Genomic DNA, 18,825 nt, shown 5'->3' with positions numbered 1-18,825 from the left:
CATGGGGAGCGCGGGGCCCAAACGGCCGCTTGCGCTTCGTGCTCCCCCGCGGCGGCCTGGCTGAGCGGCGCAGAAATCAGCCGAGAACCACGGTGGGAGGCGAAGGACGTTCCAGAGGCAACAGCGCCGCCCAGAGGCAACACCAAGCGTTATACCATTAGAGTCACACTACATATACGTCTATATATAGACGGCTACTATATATATGATGGGAACAAGGAAATAACTTTTCCTTATTCACTTTCTCCGCACCACTCCTGATTTTACAGACCTCTGTCCCATCCCCCCTCAGTCTCCTCTTTTCCAAGCTAAAAAGTCCCAGTCGCTTTAATCTCTCCTCATACGGGACCCGTTCCAAACCCCTCCTCATTTTAGTTGCCCTTCTCTGAACCTTTTCTAATGCCAGTATATCTTCTTTGAGATGAGGAGCCCACATCTGTACACAGTATTCCAGATGTGGCTGTCCCACGGATTTATATAAGGGCAATAGGATGTTCTCCGTCTTATTCTCTCTCCCGTTTTTAATGATTCTTAACGTCCTGTTTGCTTGTTTGACCGCCGCTGCACCCTTCAGAGAACTAGCCACGATGACTCCAAGATCTCTCTCCTGATTAGTTGCAGCTAAATTAGCCCCCATCATATTGTACGTATAGTTGGGGTAATTTTTTCCAGTGTGCATGACTTTATATTTATTCACATTGAATTTCATTTTCCGTTTTGTTGCCCAGTCACTCAGTTTGCTGAGATCCCTCACCCTTGTTTTCCAACTGACTTTAGCTTGGTCGCCTCTCTGGGTTCCTTTGCACATCCTTCCCTTCCTTGTCCATCCTACACTGGTTACAACATCTGCTAAACAACTCTGCAAATCCACAGTTCTCCTCCCTCCCTCCCCCCAGAAATGGCAGCAAATTTGTGCCATTTCATTTTGAAACATTCAGAGACATTGTACGGGGGGAAACATGCCCATTTCGACGGTGCGACTATCACTTTAACACTGGGATATTTGTAAAGGGACAGTGCGTGATCCCAACCTGCCCCGCCCCTCCGCTGCCCCCGGCCCCTCCCCGGCGTGCAGGGGAACTAGCACAGGAAGGGTTAACTCACACTCGTGCTGTGAATCTTCATCTTAAACTTCTCAAAGTAGAGCCAATCCCGGGCTTCGTCTGGGTCGAGGTCGTGGTAATAATCCCGGGCCGTGTAGCCGAAACTGTGAAAGGCGCCCTCTGGGGTCAGCAGGAGGCTGGTGGGGGTTTTCTGATTGGCCACGCCTGGATCACCCCCTTCCCATTTCCTGCAAAGAGGAACCGCGGCAGATTTAACACCCCGCGGGCAGAGGTGTCTCGGGGGGCGGGGCAAGAGCCTGGTTTGCAAACCAGGCCCGACTCTGAACGGCGCTGTCCTGAGGAAATCGATGCCATGGGACCACGGCTCGTCTGCTCCGGCTCAGCCCGCGCAAAGTGGCTGCTCCCCGAACCCCAGCATCGCCCCTATGGCTCACCTCGCAGCCCCCCTGCTCCTCGGATCTGGGGGTCGGACTCCCTAAAATCAGCAGCTGTTGGGGATCAGCCCATTGGGGCTTGTTCTTCAATGAGGATCCCTCTCTCAGAGCCACTGGCAGGGGGCAGGAAGCGGACAGAAGCAGGATTGCCCAGTGGTTAGGGCGCCCTGGGCTCCGGAGACGGGCTCCCTACAAGACCTGGGACGAGTCTCTGCGACTCCGTTCCGCGGCCACACGCTGGGGAGACAGCACTGCCCTGTCTCATGGGGCAGCCGGGAGGCTCCCAGAGGCCACAGTGAGAGCCAGAGAAGGGCCGACGACGGGACTGGAAAGACGGAGAGCCCTGGACCCCGCCAGCCCAGCCCAGCCGATCACAGTGCTGGGCTCTTCCTGCCAATCGAAAAGGCAGGAGGCCAGAGGCAAGTCCCCGGTGGAGATGAAAAAGGCTCAGGAAGGACCATCCTCCGTGGCCGTAGTGCTTACTGATCCGTAGTGCTTACTTGGCAGGACGCTGGCCAGCCAGGGCTTGAGCACACTCGGACGTGCGCCTCCGCCCTTGGGAAATGATCCAGCCTCGTCCAGCCGCATCTCCCTTTGCGTGATGTTCCCCATGGCCCCCTCCTGCTCCCGGGTTCTCTCGTGTGCCCAGGGGGTGGGAGAGGACGTGTAGCCCTGGGTCGGAGGGAAGGATGGAGGGAAAAGTACCGCGACTGTCCACCACCGCCACCACGGGGCGGCTCACCTCATCATGTGGATGGCCTCGGGGTCGTTGGAGAAGCTGAAGGCATAGCCACTGGAGGTCGTGCCGAAGTCGATGGCCACCACCACGGAGAAGGGGGCGGGGCGCTGGGCCCGGGTTTCGCTCCGCTGCAACCCCACAAGAAGTGTTAGGAGCTGATCGTCATAAGACTCGCCTGATCCGGCGCCTGCCCTGAGCAGTGGCCGGTGCCTGCGGCATCCGAGCCCGGCGCGAAAGATCCTGCCGTGACGGGGTGCCCTGCCCACGGGGAGAGCTTCTCACCCAGTCCTGTTTGTTGCAGATTGGTTTATGCCCTGAACTGGGGGGGGGGGGTGTATGTCCTGTCACAACCCTTGGGCTTGGCACTCCTCGCCAGGCTATCTCTGGATGTTCTCGTTAGCCAAACGAACGCCCAACCCTCTCCCTTGGACAATAGCTAGCTAAGTTCTTGGTTTTGCTAGGGCTATGTCTGTACTAACAGGAAGAGCGATGCTGCTGCGATCCATCTTCCGGAGTTTGATTTAGCAAGTCTAGTCAAGACCCTCTAAATCAAACTCAGAGAGTGCTTTCATTGGCAGCCGGTACTCCTGCTCCTGCGAGAAGCAAGGGACACCAACAGGAGTGTTTGTTCCCATTGGCTTCCCATTGTGAGGATAGCGGAGAAACTCAAAACAAGGAACGGCTGACTCCAGCTACGTAATTAACACAGCTGGAGTTGTGTATCTTGATTTGATCTTCCCTTTCTGTAGATTGTCATGTGGCAATGAGTTCCAGACGCTCCCATGAGAAGGTAAGCAAAGAAGGATTGGGGAGAGGGCTAGAGAAAGTGGACTTGTCTATCCTCCCTAACTCTCTGCATCTCCTGTGGGAACCCACTAGAGGGTCTGTTGTGCTTATTACCAGAGAAGAGCCTGAACCAAAGCCCCTAAAACTGAACCCTCCCCAACTTTGGAAGAGTTTGGCACCAGATGTCCCCATCCTCATCACCCTGCGGTGTGCAGTGAGGCTGCCAGACTGTGCCTAACGCTCGGGAGCTGGACCAATTCAACAAGGACTCAGAGAGCAGCAGAAAATGGTCCGAGAAGGAGCAGAGCACAGGACAGTTCCTGGCCACACTCAAGGACATAAGAACATAAGAATGGCCAAAGGTCCATCTAGCCCAGTGTCTTGTCTGCCCACAGTGGCCAATGCCAAAAGCCCCAGAAGGAGGGAACACAACAGGGAATCCTCACGGGACCCCTCCCTTGTCATCCATTTCCAGACAATCAGAGGCTGGGGACACCATTCCCACCCAGCCTGGCTAGTAGCCATTGATGGACCTATCTAGGTCTTTCTTGAACCCTGTTAAAGTCCTGATCTTCACAGCATCCTCTGGCAAGGAGTTCCACAGGTTGACTGTGTGCTGAGTGAAAAAAAAGTCCTTCTATTTGTTTTAAACCTGCTGCCTATTCATTTCATTTGGTGATCCCTCATTCTTATATTGTGGGAATAAGTACATAACTTTTCCTTGTTCACTCACAGAGCCGCTCCCCTCCCCCCGAGGTACCCAAGATGACTGGGAAAGGGGGCATTAAAGCATTCTCTGGCTTACGGGAGACTGGGAGGGTGTGAGCGGCGCGATGTTGTAGCTGTCGTTGTGCATGCCGGGGGAACGGGGCGGAGACGGCGTCTGGGACCTCTCCCCGTTTCTACCTGCGGACAAACAGAACACAGACGGTAACAGCATCGGATCCATCTCTGCTAACTCGGCTAGTGACTCTGGCCTGACCCAGGCCAGCTTCCTGCTCTGTGACCCGTCTCCCCACTGGCACTGCAGAGACCGGACCCTTGTAACGCCCTGGCTCTCTATTCCCATTCATACCTGGACTGCATCGGGAGATGCTTCCTTGTGTGGCTCATCTGGGTAACAGCATGGGGGCTGGGCGCCAGGTTCACCTAGGCTGGGTGTGCGGAGACGCTACAAAACCCTGCCCCTGTTCCGGTCTCCGTGTTGCGATGCTCGCTTGCCCGTGTGCGGCCGGGGCCATGTCCCACAATGCTCTGGGTGGGGCTGCTCTAGGATTCCTTCCCAGTCAACTGCAGGAGAATGTGTCTGTCCTGGGAGGGAGGAGGGGGGGGGGGGGGCTGGGGAGGCACGGGAGGACTTTTGCCTCCATTTGTTCTGTAAAGTGGGTGGGTCAAGAAGGGGTTAAAGCGGAGCCTGAGCTCTGATCCTGGTGGGGCCACTGATGACGACTAGGGCCCTCCCAAATTCAGGCCCATTTTGGTCAATTTCTCAGCCTGGAAGGGGAGGGTGTGAAAATTGGTCAATTTCACATCTGAAATCACATGTTGGTGTAACGGGAGGGGGGAGGGGAGTCTGCATTTAGAAAGAAGCCTGTAGTATAGGAGGGTGAAATACTTTCCAGTCCATTACTAACTAAGGAGGATGTTAAATGGCATCTAGTATGGATGAATGGTCTAAAATCAGCAGGCCCATTTAGCCTGCACCCAAGAGTCCTAAAAGAATGGGCCCAGGCGCTCTCCGACGCGTTTCTGTTACGTTTTACTAAATCTTGGAATACTGAGGCAGGAAGCGTGCTGATGTTGTGCCAATATTCAAAGAGAAGCATGATTCAGGTAATTCAAGGCTACTTAGCCCGGCATCAATCCCAGACAAATAACTGAAAGCTGCTATGGGAATCGATTCATACACACTAAACAAGGGCAATACAGTTAGAATCATAGAATTATAGGACTGGAAGGGACCTCGAGAGGTCATCGAGTCCAGCCCCCCGCCCTCAAGGCAGGACCAAGCTCCATCTACACCATCCCTGACAGATGTCTATCTAACCTGTTCTTAAATATCTCCAGAGAGGGAGATTCCACCACCTCCCTTGGCAATTTATTCCAATATTTGACCACCCTGACAGTTAGGAATTTTTTCCTAATGTCCAATCTAAACCTCCCTTGCTGCACTTTAAGCCCATTACTCCTTGTCCTGTCCTCAGAAACCAAGAGGAACAAATTTTCTCCTTCCTCCTTGTGACACCCTTTTAGATATTTGAAAACCGCTATCATGTCCCCCCTTAATCTTCTTTTTTCCAAACTAAACAAGCCCAGTTCATGAAGCCTGGCTTCATAGGTCATGTTCTCTAAACCTTTAATCATTCTTGTCGCTCTTCTCTGTACCCTTTCCAATTTCTCCACATCTTTCTTGAAATGTGGCGCCCAGAACTGGACATGGCAGCCAAGACGGCGTTAGGAAACACAGGGCTTGTCAAACACACTTGATCCCCTGTTTGGTGAGGTCAGTGTTATTGATGAAAGTTACCGTTCAGACTTTCATAAGGCATTTCACGTAGTCCCATGCAACGTTCTCATCTTTAAAAAAACAGCGCTACCCAACACCAATACAACACACGTTCCGATAGATAAACATCTGGCAAACTGAGGCTATGTCTAGACTACAGGCTTCTTGAGCAAGAACCTTTTTGCAGAAGAGATCTTCCGCAAAAACATCTTGCGCAAGAGAGCGCCCACGCTGCAAAAGTGCATCGAAAAAGCGATGCACTTTTGCGAAAGAGCGCATCCAGACTGCATGGACGCTCTCTTGCAAGTAAGCAGTGATTGCTATGGACAGAATGGCCACCAAGGAACCTGGGCTTTTTCCTCTTTCCTCTTCTTGAGCAAGAAACCCTTCTTGCCGGTCCACACACGCCTTTTTGCAAAAGAGCTCTTTCGTAAAAAGGAGTGATTCCTTTATTCCTTGTAGAATGAGCAATACCTACGCTGGACACACCCCTCTGTTCTTTCCTTTTACTTGCGCAAAAACGCACTTGAAGTGTGGACGCTCTGCGAGCTTTTGCGTAAAAACAGCTGGTTTTGTGCAAGAACTCTAGTGTCAACCTAGCCTGAGAGATGTCAAAAACCGCCCAAAGGGGAAGCCTCATGGAAGGCTTGTAGATGTGTGCTTGGCCTCGCCATACCATGGTTTTATCAATGAGCTGGAAGTAAATAGACAGTCACCGCTGATAACGTTTGCAAGTGATGCAAAGATCAGAGAACGTGTAACTCAAAATGGGACAGGGCAGACATACAGCAATGCAGGCTGGGCCTCCAGAATAGGGGACTGTATCCTGGATTGGTGGAGGGTGGGGAGGTCAAAGAGGACAAAAAATCTCACTGTGAGCTTCTAGTCTGGTGTTAATGCCTGATGAGATCCCTGGCTGGAAACGCAGGGGAGTGGGCGCAAGGAAACAATTTTACCTCTGCCCGCAGGATACTGGAATACTGCAGCCAGCTCTGGTACCTGCGCTCGGGACAGGGAGGTTGAAAGGGGGCAGAAAAGGGCCAGGAAAACGCTGCAAGGGCTGGAGAACCCGCCTGGGGATGAGTGATTTCAGCTGATCAGCCTGCTTAGCTTATAAAAAAGGAGGATTGAGAGGTGACAGGATTTGAGCCTGGCTGCACTTTTGCCGGGGAGAAAACAGCCGGCTTGCAAGGGCTCTGGGCGCCGGTGGAGAAAGGCAGGACAAGAACCAACGGCTGGAAGTTGAAGCCAGATGAGTTCCCCCCAGAAATAAGGCGCAAATGGGGCACTGCTGGGGTACCGGGATGAAGCTCGCAGGCCTGTGCATACAGGCAGTCCGACTAGATCAGGGTGGGCACGTCGGCTCGCGGGCGGGATCCGGTCCGCTATATTTACCCGCATGGCCACAGATACGGAAGACCGCAGCTCTCATTGGCTGCGGATCGCTGTTCCCAACCAATGGGAGCTGTGCAAAGTGCTGTCCAAGTCTGTGCCACTTCCCACTGCTCCCATTGGCTAGGAACGGTAAGCCACAGCCAATGGGAGCTGCGATCGCCAGGACCTGCGGCGGTGCAGGTAAATAAAGGGGTGGTGCCCCCAGGGATTAGGTATCGCCCGTCCCTGGACTGGATGATCTGATGAGACGTCTGGGCTTAACGTCTGTGACGGGAAACCTGCGATTCCGCGAATGGCATCTTATGAACGGCTGGCTCTACGCACGGTGTCTCGGCAGAGACGGAGGAAAAGCGAGAGGCGCAGGACAAGCGGCATCCCTTCCCGCGCGAGGCCGGGGGTGCAAGGAACGGGCGTGGCCGGTGGTTCGCAGGCCGAAAGGAAAGCGCCGTACAGCGGCTCCGACGTTGGAGCCCCCAGGATTTCCAGCTCTTCTGTTTCCTGAGCTTCCCATGCTGGGACTCCCTCGAGCCCCGGCGTGCCCGTAAACCAGAGTCACGTGACTGGATTTTGAGGGGAGCAGCCCGATCACTGCTGCACCCACGGGGGGTATTTGCCCCAAAAGTTAATACAAAGGGGGCCATGTGAGGTGTCAAACAAAAGCCCGCCTCCTACTGATTCTGTGTGTGCTCTTCATAGATCTGTATAATGTCTGTGTGTGGAGTTAGGAATCTGTGCTCTGTATGGAGACTGGAAGTTTCTCTGTAGATAGTTGAGCAATGGGCTCAACCTATGGACATGCTAATTAGCAAGCCGCCAGGAACAATAGGTCTCTTAAGTACCAGAGACCCACCTGGGAAGGAATTTAGGTGCCTGGTCAGAGACCTTGTGACTGTCTCCAGCTTGGAAGAAGCCAGGGAGGGATATAAATAGGCCATGTGGCCGACTCTATCTTGGTGCTCAGCTCAGCTCTTCATCCCAGAGGCAGCCTTGCAGGGATCGATGAGCAGGAAAGACCTGTGGACCAATCCTGACATAGGCTGTGCACCAAGGACTTTTAAGCCAGCAGCTGTAACATCTCTGCTAGAGCCTGCATGGAGAACTGGGAGATTCGATGCATGTAATGTAGGATACTTTGACAACCTCACTCTCATGCTTTTCTTTCTGGTAGCAATAAACCTTTAGATGTTAGATGCTAAAGGATTGGCCCAGCGTGATTTGTGGGTAAGATCTGGAAGGTAAATTGACCAGGGATCTGTGGCTGGTTTCTTGGAACCGGACAGAACTTGTTCGGGGAAGGTGAGATTAGGCTCTAAAACCCCTCACCTGTGTATTAGGCCCAGGGCTATTTAGGGTGTCTTGCTGGGGTGTCAGAGGGGTTTTGCTCGTGAGGCTTCTGGCTGGCCAGGCAGGCAGCTGAAGTGCTCTGGGGGACTGGTTTGTGGCCTATTTGGGAAGGTTTCCAGTCAGGGGCTATAGAGAGCCCCGAATTTGAGCAATTTGCCGAGTGGACACCCTCAGCGGTGCCCAGACCCGGCCCAGTCCGTCACAACCAGACGCTCTGCTGGCCTCCACACCGATGCAACCCCCCCCCCCCCCCCGGCCTGCAGGGACTTGGGAAGAAGTTGGATCCCGATGGGAGCCACTTAAGGGCCCCTGTTTTTGTGCTCGGAGGAGGAAGGAAAAGGCTGGCCATGTGCCTGTCTTTGCGGGATGGCTGTACACCAGCCAGCTGTCCATCACTAGAACATAAGAACATAAGAACGGCCGTACTGGGTCAGACCAAAGGTCCATCTAGCCCAGTATCCTGTCTACCGACAGTGGCCAGCACCAGGTGCCCCAGAGGGGGTGGACCGAAGACAATGATCAAGTGATTTGTCTCCTGCCATCCCTCTCCAGCCTCTGACAAACAGGCCAAGGACACCATTTTATCCCCTGGCTAATAGCCTTGTATGGACCTAACCTCCATGAATTTATCCAGCTTCTCTTTAAACTCTGTTCTAGTCCTAGCCTTCACAGCCTCCTCTGGCAAGGAGTTCCACAGGTTGACAACACGCTGTGTGAAGAAGAACTTTCTTTTATTAGTTTTAAACCTGCTACATTTGGTGTCCTCTAGTTCTTCTATTATGGGAACTAATAAATAACTTTTCTTTATCGGCCCTCTCCACACCACTCATGATTTTATAGACCTCTATCATATCCCCCCTCAGTCTCCTCTTTTCTAAACTGAAAAGTCCCCGCTAGCTAAGGTTCCTCTCCAGCCACGCCGCAGCGGGAGGGGCAAGAAAGACGAGTGACGGTCCCTGCAAACGGCTGTCTGCCGCCCTCGACTCCGAGCCACCGTCTCCCCGGTGCCCATGCGGACGGCCGGTGTCAGGCAAGAGAGGTGTGGCTACCATTTCGGCCCAAACCTAGGGCGTTGCTCCCCTCTTCCCCCCGTGCTAGACAATGGCCTCTAAGGTCCAGCTGATCCCAGCCCGGTGAGAGCCGGGCAGAGCAGACGCCCCAGTGGGCCGTGCCGGAGTGCTTTGTATGGGAGATCCGTCCCTCGCCCCAGCAGAGCGACCAGCCCTGCTCCTCCCCGGCCTGCTCCCGCCACGCTCCTCCGGGTGCATGGTTTTAATTAGGAGAGAGAGTTAATCATCGAGAGCTCTTGCCAACCGACACTCCCCAGCTGTCGGCCACTCGGCAGTTACCCCCGCCCACAGGGCGTGGGGCTGGGCTCAGCCAAGAGCCATGAGAGCCCCAGGCTCTGTCTGGCCACGGGCTGGGGCGGCCGAGTTCAGAGCTGGATCCCGACGCAGCTGGGCCGGGCTGGGGAAAGGCAGCAGCATCTGATGCCACGAAATGGGGCGGTTGGCGGGTGGGAGGCAGGTGGGGCACAGCCTGGGGGTCTATCCCCCCCGAAGTGCGATCGCAGGCCGGAACCAGCCCCCACTGCGATTCCCACCCTGCCGGATGGAGAGCGTCCCGTGCGCTGGGATTTGTGTCGCTGGTTCTGCCCCGCTGCGGGAGGGCTCGGAACCCAAAGGGCCGCGACCGTGACCCGGCTCCAAAACGGGACCCACATCTGGGTGTGGAGCCGACTTCTCCCACCTGACTTGGCTCCGCCAGGCCCGACTGAGGATCAGAGTGTAGGAAGCACACCGGGGACTCAGGACAAAGCCGCTGGAGCTCAGACCGGGTGAACCAGATACATCAGAGGTTTGGGCTGGGTGGGAGGAAAAGGCTTAGCCCCCCTTCCTTCTACTGGCCATCAGGAAGTGGTTCTAGGAGAGGGAGGGCAGTGGGGTGTAGTGGGTAGAACAGCAGCCTCCTGAGCTCTTCTCCTAGTGGTGATACTGAGTTTGTGCAAGTCACGCTGCTGCTCTGTGCCTCAGTTTCCCCATCTGTAACATAACCACCATTCTAGTTTAGGGAGGGCAGTGGGGTGTCATGGGTAGAACAGCACTCTCATGAGCACTTCTCATAGTGGTTACGTTGACTCAGTCTGTGCAAGTCACAGGGCCACTCTGTGCCTCAGTTTCCCCATCTGTAACATAACCCCCATTCTACCACAGGGAGGACAGTGGGGTGTCATGGGTAGAACAGCAGCCTCCTGAGCTCTTCTCCTAGTGGTAACACTGAGTCTGTGCAAGTCACAAGGCTGCTCCGTGCCTCAGTTTCCCCATCTGTAACATAACCTCCAGGCGGAACATGGGGCATTGTGGGAACATCCTCCCAGCATGGTCAGATCCTGCCCAGAAGCTGCCTGTCCCTGGGGGCGATACTTACCCCCCTTCCCTGCACCTGAAAGCAGCCCTGACTCAAGTGTGCTCAAGCAGAACTAAGCACATGGCAAATGGAGGAACTTGCCAGCCTGTGGAGCTGCCGGACTATGGCACTTCTCTGGCCCTTGCCGTGGCCAATCTGCAATGGGGAGCAGCCCTCTCAGGCGGGCTGGGTCCCCGGGGAGAGGGGCGTCTGGCCCAGGAGCACGGACGCCTGGCTGGAGGGCAGGAGCTGAATCAGGCAGTGCCATGTGTAGCGTGGCGCCCTCTGCCCGTCCCTCTCCCTCGCGTGTTCCTGTATCGCTCTCCAGGCCTCCCGGGGATCCGCACAGCGGCTGCGGAAGCAGAGCCTGCTCTTCCCCGAACATCACTCCCCGATGCCTCCTGGGACGGGACACGGAGCCGCGCCTGGACTCGCTGTCTGACAAAACACGGCTCCGTGCCATGTGCGCTGCTTCCTAAGTGGGTTTCGCTGTTCCCGCCGGCCGGGGCATTAATATTTGATTTGGAACAAAAAGGGAAATCAAGCAGGACTTTTCAATGTCACAGCAAAGTGGGGACCGGGGCGGGCAGGGGGGGGGGTCGGAGAGGAGGGAAGGGACAGTGGCACTTTCATCAACTTGCTTTGAGCGCCAGAGACGCCCTGGAGCAATGTTGTCCGGGGCGGTGTCTCGCCAAACAAACTGCGTCCCAAAGTGCGGTGCAGTCACTGACCATACTCCAGTGGCGGAGCGAGATAATACAGCACACCGGCCCGAGTGCAGTGCAAGGAGATGTAAATGCTTGTCATGTTACTGGATCTTGAGGGGAGCAGCCAGATCACTGATGTACCCATAGCTGGGGGTGTTGGCCCCAAAAATGGTATAGAAGGGGCCATGTGAGGTATTGAATAGAAGCTACTGTCTGCTGATCCTATGTACGCTGTTCGTGTGTTTGTATAATGTCTGTGTGTGCAATTATTAGCCTGTACTTGTATGGACACTGAAGATTTCCCTGCATGTAGTTGAGCATTGGGCAGAGCCCGGCCTATGGACATGCTAATCAGCGAGGCCCTGTGGGACAATGGCACTCAATGGGCCAAGGACACACCCAAAGAATGGGGGCTGTCACCTGAGAGCTGCCAGCAGGGAACACAGAGATTGGCCTCTGTCCAGGTGACCGGCTACGACCAAGAAGAGGCCAGGAAGGAGGTATAAAGAGGCCATGTGGTCGACGCCATTTTGTTCTCAGCTCAGCACTTCATCCCAGAGGCAGCACTGCAGGGATTGAAGAGCCCAGAAGACCTGTGGACCCATCCTGATGCTAGGATGTGCAACAAGGACTTTTAAACCAGCAGCTGTAACATCTCTGCTAGAGCCTGCATTGAGGACTGGGAGATTCGGTGCATGTAATGTGCTATTCTTTAACAACCTTACTCTCAGGCTTTTCTTTCTTGTGATAATAAACCTTTAGATATAGATGCTAAAGGATTGGCCCAGCGTGATTTGCGGGTAAGGTCCAGAGGGTAAATTGACCAGGGATCTGGGGCTGGTTTCTTGGAACCGGACAGAACTTGTTCGGGGTAGGTGGGATTGGATGCTAGGACCCCCCACCTGTGTATAGGCCCGGGGCCATCTGGGGCACGGATATTGCTGGGGTGTCAGAGGGGTTTTGCTCGTGAGGCTTCAGGCAGGCAGCTGAAGCGCTCTGTGGGACTGGTTTGTGGCCTGTTTGGAGAGGTCACCAGTCTGGGGGCTGTAAGGAGCCCCGGATTTGAGCAATTCGCCCTGAGCGGACGCCCTCAGCTGTGCCCAGACACGGCCCGGTCCATCACAATGCTCCAATCACAGAGCGAGATAATACAGGTCACCCGCCCCAGTGCACTGCAAGGAGATGTAAACGCTCCAATGGCAGAGCGAGATAATACAGATCACCCGCCCCAGTGCAGTGCAAGGAGGTGTAAATGCTCCAAGGGCAGAGCGAGATAATACAGATCACCCGCCCCAGTGCAGTGCAAGGAGGTGTAAATGCTCCAAGGGCAGAGCGAGATAATACAGATCACCCGCCCCAGTGCAGTGCAAGGAGATGTAAATGCTCCAAGGGCAGAGCGAGATAATACAGATCACCCGCCCCAGTGCAGTGTAAGGAGATGTAAATGCTCCAATGGTGGAGCGAGATAATAAATCATAAGAACATGCAAACGGCCAGACTGGGTCAGACCAAAGGTCCATCCGGCCCGGTGTCCTGTCTGCCCACAGGGGCCAACGCCAGGTGCCCAGAAGGAGGGAACAGCACGTGATCCCTCCCGTTGCCCGTTCCCAGCTCCTGGCACACCGGGGCCAGGGACGCCGCCCTGCTGGGCAGAGAGGAGGGGCAAAGGGGCGCGGTGCGGCTGTCAGCGGAGGCTCGGCCGTGAGGGGAGGCTGTGGGGCTCCTGAGGAGAATCCGAACGGGGAAATGGTGCAGAGGGAGGCGGGTTCTGGCCAAGGAAGCCGGAAAGGGAGGGCCAAGAGGACGGAGCTGCAGGGTGGGGCGGGGACCCAGGGCGCTCAAGGATGGGCAGCTTCCGCCTGGACTCTGAACGGCAGCGGCCAGCCCCGGCGGAAAGGACGGGACCCCGTGGTTCTCAGTCTACGGGGGAAGGGAGGCCGGAGGCTGCTTGGATCACAGTAGCCCCCAGAGGGCCCAGCTGAGACCAGGGCTCCCACAAGGAGGGGAAGGGGGTGCCGGGTCCCAGGTCCCACTGGGCGTCCATGCCCCAGTCAGAGTCCTGCACTGCAGCATCGACCCCAGCCGCCCTGCCACGGAGGCGGCAGGCTTAGGCCGGATCACGCACCGGCCACCCAACCCCGCGGCGGGCTGGAGGGACCCACGGGAGCGGCCCCTGGGCAGGGAGCACGGATCGGGGGAGGCGGGGGGGGCAGGACTCAGAGGGCAGGAGCCCTGCCCATCCGCCCTGCGTCTCGCCTGGGCGCTGGCGTTCGGGCCGTCGTCGACGGCAGCAGACGGGTTTGACTTCCCAGCCGCACGAGCGCCGGCCGGGCCCGGAGCCACGCGGAGCCAGCGGACGGGGCTGCTCTCGCAGCGCAAGAGGAAGCGCGTTTGGAACGAGCCGCTGCGGCTTCGGACCTGGGACTCGGTCTGGTGGGGGGGAGGAACCGCTGGATTTTACAGACTGAGCCGGGTCTGAGCCTCGCACAGCTGCCCCCTCCCGCCCCGGCCCCAGGGTCGAGTGCTTCCCAGAACCAACCCAGCCTCGAGACTGAGAACCCCCGGGCTGGGAGAGACCTCAGGGGTCATGGAGTCCAGCCCCCGCCCAAAGCAGGATCAGCCCAACTCCATCATCCCATCAGCGTGTGCTGGACCAGGGGAGCTCAGGCCTCGGGCTCTCCTGGGGCTCCCCTCCTGGCTGCCACCCCACTCTGGCCGGTGGGGCTCCCTTCCCCCAGCCAACCGTGCATCCCGGCTGCAGAGACTTCCCTGCCCCTCTGGCCAGGCCGGGCTCCCTGCCTCCAGGCCACTGCCCCCCTCTCCCCCCAGGCTGATGGCTTGTGTAGAGGAGCAGTTGCAGGACTACGGCTGTTGCCGGACCAGAGTCCCGGACCATGGAGGTCCAGGCTGTGCCATCACGCCGGGTACAACCCACGAGCGCCTGTTTCCACCCGCTCTAACGCCCTAGCAACCTAGGGGAGTGCTTCATGGGACTGCCCGACCCCCGGCTCTACCCCCGGCCAGACGCAGGGTGTGTTGTGTCCAACCCCTCCCAGCCAGACAGCTGCAGCCTAGGCACTCATGGGACCCCGACAGCCAGCCCCTCCGGGCACCATCGCGTCCCCGGAGTCTTACCTATCTGGAGAGTGTGCATCCCGGGGTCGAGGAGGGTCGACATCTTCACATGCCTTCCTGGCTGCAAGTTGAGAAGAACATGGGGTGAGCATTGTGTCCCCTGCCCGAGCCCCCCTTGGGAAGAGCCCACTGCATCCCCCGCTAGTAGCTGTTCCACAGAGAGGACAACAGACTACTACTGCTGCTGGCTAGCGGAGCTGCTCCTTTAGCTCAGTAGGATGAGGTGTGTGCGCCACCCTCTGCGATCAAGTCCTACCTGAGGAGGGGCTGTTCCTCTTGTCCTGACCAGTGACGGGCCAGTCACCAGACAAGGACCTCTGCTAGCCAGATGGGAAATCCCTGAGCCATGTGGGCGTGGCTGGGGCAGGCTGGGGCTGCGGAGGGGACGTGTGTTTCTGAAGCAAAGTGACCGAGGATGCGTTTATACTCCAAAGGTCGCACTGGTTTCACGGAGCCATGCTGAGCGCTAGAGCAGCGACCTAAGGGTACGTCCACTGCAGAGCCATTTCCCGAAATAGCCATTCTGCGTCTATGGAAGCAGCCCGTTATTTCAAAGATTTCAAAATCACAGGCGGCTTCTTCCAACAACCCGGGAACCCTCGAGGTTACGGGGAATTTCCGAATAGAGAGTTATGTCAAAATTGGACGCTGTGTAGGGGTCATCGAGTCCAACCCCTGCCCAAGGCAGGACCAATCCCAACTCAATCAACCCAGCCAGGGCTTGGTCCAGCTGGGACTTAAACACCTTTAGGGATGGAGATTCCACCCCCTCCCTAGGGAACCCAGCCCAGCGCTTCCCCACCCGCCTAGGGAAATCGTTTTTCCTAATGTCCAACCTAGACCTCCCCCACTGCAACCTGAGCCCATTGCTCCTCGTCCCCCCCTGAGAACAGCCTCTCTCCAGCCTCTTTGGAACCCCCCTTCAGGGAGTTGCAGGCTGCTCTCAAATCCCCCCTCACTCTTCTCTTCTGCAGACTGAACAAGCCCAAGTCCCTCAGCCTCTCCTCGTAGGTCAAATGCTCCAGCCCCCGAATCATTCTGGTCGCCCTCCGCTGGCCCCTCTCCAATGATTCCACTTCCTTTCTGCAGTGGGGGGCCCAGAACTAGACACAATCCTCCAGATGTGGCCTCCCCAGAGCGGAAACAAGGGGAACAATCACTGCTCTGGATCTGCTGGCAATGCTCCTCCTAATGCAGCCATTCGCCTTCTTGGCTACAAGGGCGCCATTGACTCATCTCCAGCTTCCCATCCCCTGCAGTCCCCAGGCCCTTTTCTGCAGAGCGGCTGCCCGGCCAGTCGGTCCCCAGCCAGCGCAGGGCTTGGGAAGTTTTCAGCTCAGAGACAGGCAGCCAAACCCTCGTCTCCAATGGGCCGCGGGCCCAGGACATGCAGTGCGCACGCCCTGCCACCCCTCGCTCTGCAGCCTCTGCCCCGGCTCCTGCCTTGCCCTGATGGCCAACAGGCCGGGGAGCAGAGCAGTCAGCCTGGCCGCCAACCACCAGGGGGCGCCTTCCATTGCGCTTCTGTTTTGCTGCGCACTGATTGGCCAGCACTGGAACTCGATTAACGTTGTGCTCTCCTGATTGGCTGGCTGAGGGCGTGTTGGCCACTACACGGGGCGGGGCATCGAGAGCACCTGGCACCCTGGCTAGCAAAGCACTTTCAGCTGCGCCTGCCTCCAAGCCACCCTGCTGTCTGAGCTGGGCCTGCTGGAGCATCTCTGGGCTCCCGGCCTGGCATGCGCCTGCCTTGCTAATCGCCCCTGGGTGGAGACCTCGCGGTCCATCTCCCTCCCGCGGCTTGACAAGGACAAAGACGAGCTCGGCCCGGGAGGGGCTCCGCCCTAAAAAGGAGGATGAGGAGCGCAGCGGGGGATGGAGATCCCGGAGCCTATGGGCATCCCGTCGCGTGTCCCGTGGGCTCTTCTGTATGTCGTCTGCAGAGAGCCACTCCGGGCCAAAACCATCTCCTTGACTCAAGTCGCTCACAGCTGTGCTGGGCTTACACCAGCTTCAGTCCTGGTCATGGGTGGCGGGTGAAGGCCCAGCTGTGAAAGGCAAATCCTAGCCCCGCCCCTTCCGCCAGAGGCCCCGCCCCAGGAGCCAAGCCCCACCCACACCCAGCCCAATCCTTCCTGGCCAGCTGGAGGGCGGGGGCTGTCGTGCTGTTCTCCCCGGTGGCCATAAAGCAGGGCTGCCAGCCTGCCGCACCTCTGCCCTAGCAATCGGCAGGCTTGGGGCATAAACAGGCACGTTTCTCGGGACACACTGTCACATTTTTGTTGGAAATAACCAAACATTTAGGGGCCCAAACCCGTCGGCTCTGGGGTCTTGAAAAAAGCGATTTTCCACGGCAAGCCATTGGGCCGGACAAACGTTATTGGCTCGATGCACTGCCACTGAGCAGAAACCCTGGCCCCGGGCATGGGAACTGGGTTAGCTCATCTGGGAAGCTGGAGCCAAACCCACCCACCCACGGATACTCAAGCGGCCGGTTTCCACGGCCCAGGAGCCCCGGGGGAAAAGGGTTTGTGCTCAGAGCAGCAGGGCCGAAGCAGATGCATTTCCCTTCTGGCCCGGTCGCCTGTAAATAAAACCATCCGCGAGGGGAGGAGGGAGCCCCACGCCGCCGGCTGCCGGGAAGAAAGCGTTAGCAGGAGAAGGGGCTGCCTGCGGCCAGCTCACGAGAGGGGTTCCCAGAGGCGGGGGGCTGGTGGTACGTGGGGTCGGCCAGCAGGGGGCGCTCCAGGAGCTAAGCAGCCCGGTTCCCAACTCCTGCCGGTTTCTTGCTTCTGCGGCTTTTCTGCAAAGTGATGCTTTCCATGCGCATTCTTGGGATGGCCTTGGCGTGTCCCCCCCACCCCCCACTGCGCTCGGCAGCAGGCCAGGCCGGGCCAGTGAGCACGGAGCTCTCCCACGCCACCGGAGCTTTTCACACGGCTCCGGCGGGCACCTCCAAGGGAGAGAAAACAGCCCCCTGGGTAGATCTCCCTCGCCAGCGCGGAGCGGCCGGGATGGCTGGAACCTGGCCCTGTTCCCAGCTCCCAGAGGGGAGGCACCAGGGTCAGGTCTCTGCATGCAGGACGTTTTTTCCGCTTCTGAGGCCCGTACGGGGCCACCTGTCTCAGGGGACACAAGGGGGTTTCAAGACCTCTCTCCCCTTCCGGTCTCATGGGAACGCTGCCTGGGACGGCCATCGTGCCGGGCTGGCTGTCCCACGGAGGGGACACCTGAGATCCTCACAGATCTCCCGAAATCCCCGAGCAGGGCCAGGGCTGGCTAGGAGCGGGACGCGAGGACGGGGCAAGAAGCGATGCCGAGTTTCCCCCTGGCCCGGTGGTCACGCCTCCTGCTGCCTGGGAGCAAAGCAAACTGGGGAGCCCTGCACTGGCGAGAGAGGGGTTGCAGCTGCAGCCCCCTGCGGGCGTCACCGCACGGCCCCTGCAAGGAGGAGGATACGGCCCCAGGAAACACCCGGGTGGGACTCGGGGGTGTCTTCCGGCACTACAGGGCCCTTCCTGCGTCTGCTCCCTTCCCTGGCCCCAGGGGTGGGTTTCATGTCTCCGGCAGAGGCTGCCTGGAGCAGAGACCCGAGGAGGCTGCGGGATCAGGGCCGAGAGGCTGAAATGAACGGAGACCCGCTCCCCCTTTGCAGCAGCTTGTTCCGGGGCCGGCAGCGCTCACCTGGCTAGTAAGCGCAGCCACGCCTCAAGTGCCCCGCCACGTGGGGGCCACGCAGGCGCCTCCCAAGGGGGGAGCGGGGTGTTGTCCGCAAGGGTCGGTTAACTGTGTGGGGTAAAGGAAGGTCTCTCCATCCGCTGCCGTGCTGCTTACTAGGGAGGGCTCCCTGCTGTGCCACACAGGGGCATCCGTGACACACACACACCGTGTCTCCCCCACGCACAATCAGCTACACAGCGACACATCCTTGCACAGCCCTCACCACGCACCCCCCTGTCCACACACGCCCAGCATGCACTGGGCGCTTGGGTGGTCACCCAGGAGAGCTTCAAATACCACCCAGCGTGCCTCCAGCCTGTGTTTCTCCGGGTGGTGCACATCCACCCAGGCCTCGGTGCACTGAATAAAATGTATTCTGCGCATGGATGGGAAAAACTGAGAGGGCACATCCACACCCACGCCCACCCATGATGCCCTCCACACAGCCCGTGTTGTCACCCTCCCCCAAGCCACGCCACCGCCCGTACGCACCCGCCCGGCCCAGCACACACACAGACACACACCTGCCCACAAACAGCCGTTCTCCCACCGATCTGGCCGAGCGACTTAGCTCCCTGCAGCACAAAGC

General features: G+C 57.8%; 1 protein-coding gene across 1 annotated transcript in view; it reads right to left on the bottom strand.

The window, feature by feature from the left end:
• The window catches only part of LOC102445302 (heat shock 70 kDa protein 12B-like), a 48,739-nt gene that overhangs the window by 17,151 nt on the left and 12,763 nt on the right, over positions 1–18,825 (bottom strand). Inside the window, exons 2-5 of the mRNA XM_075931081.1 lie at positions 14,517–14,577; positions 3,829–3,929; positions 2,241–2,365; positions 1,105–1,291 (exon numbers count right to left, since the gene is read on the bottom strand). Of these exons, the coding sequence (XP_075787196.1) occupies positions 1,105–1,291; positions 2,241–2,365; positions 3,829–3,929; positions 14,517–14,577 (474 nt within the window). The remainder of the gene's footprint in view (positions 1–1,104; positions 1,292–2,240; positions 2,366–3,828; positions 3,930–14,516; positions 14,578–18,825) is intronic.

Source organism: Pelodiscus sinensis, chromosome 5 (assembly GCF_049634645.1).
Source record: "Pelodiscus sinensis isolate JC-2024 chromosome 5, ASM4963464v1, whole genome shotgun sequence".
NCBI classification, from domain to species: Eukaryota; Metazoa; Chordata; order Testudines; family Trionychidae; genus Pelodiscus; species Pelodiscus sinensis.
This window is presented reverse-complemented; position numbering and strand designations above follow the sequence as displayed.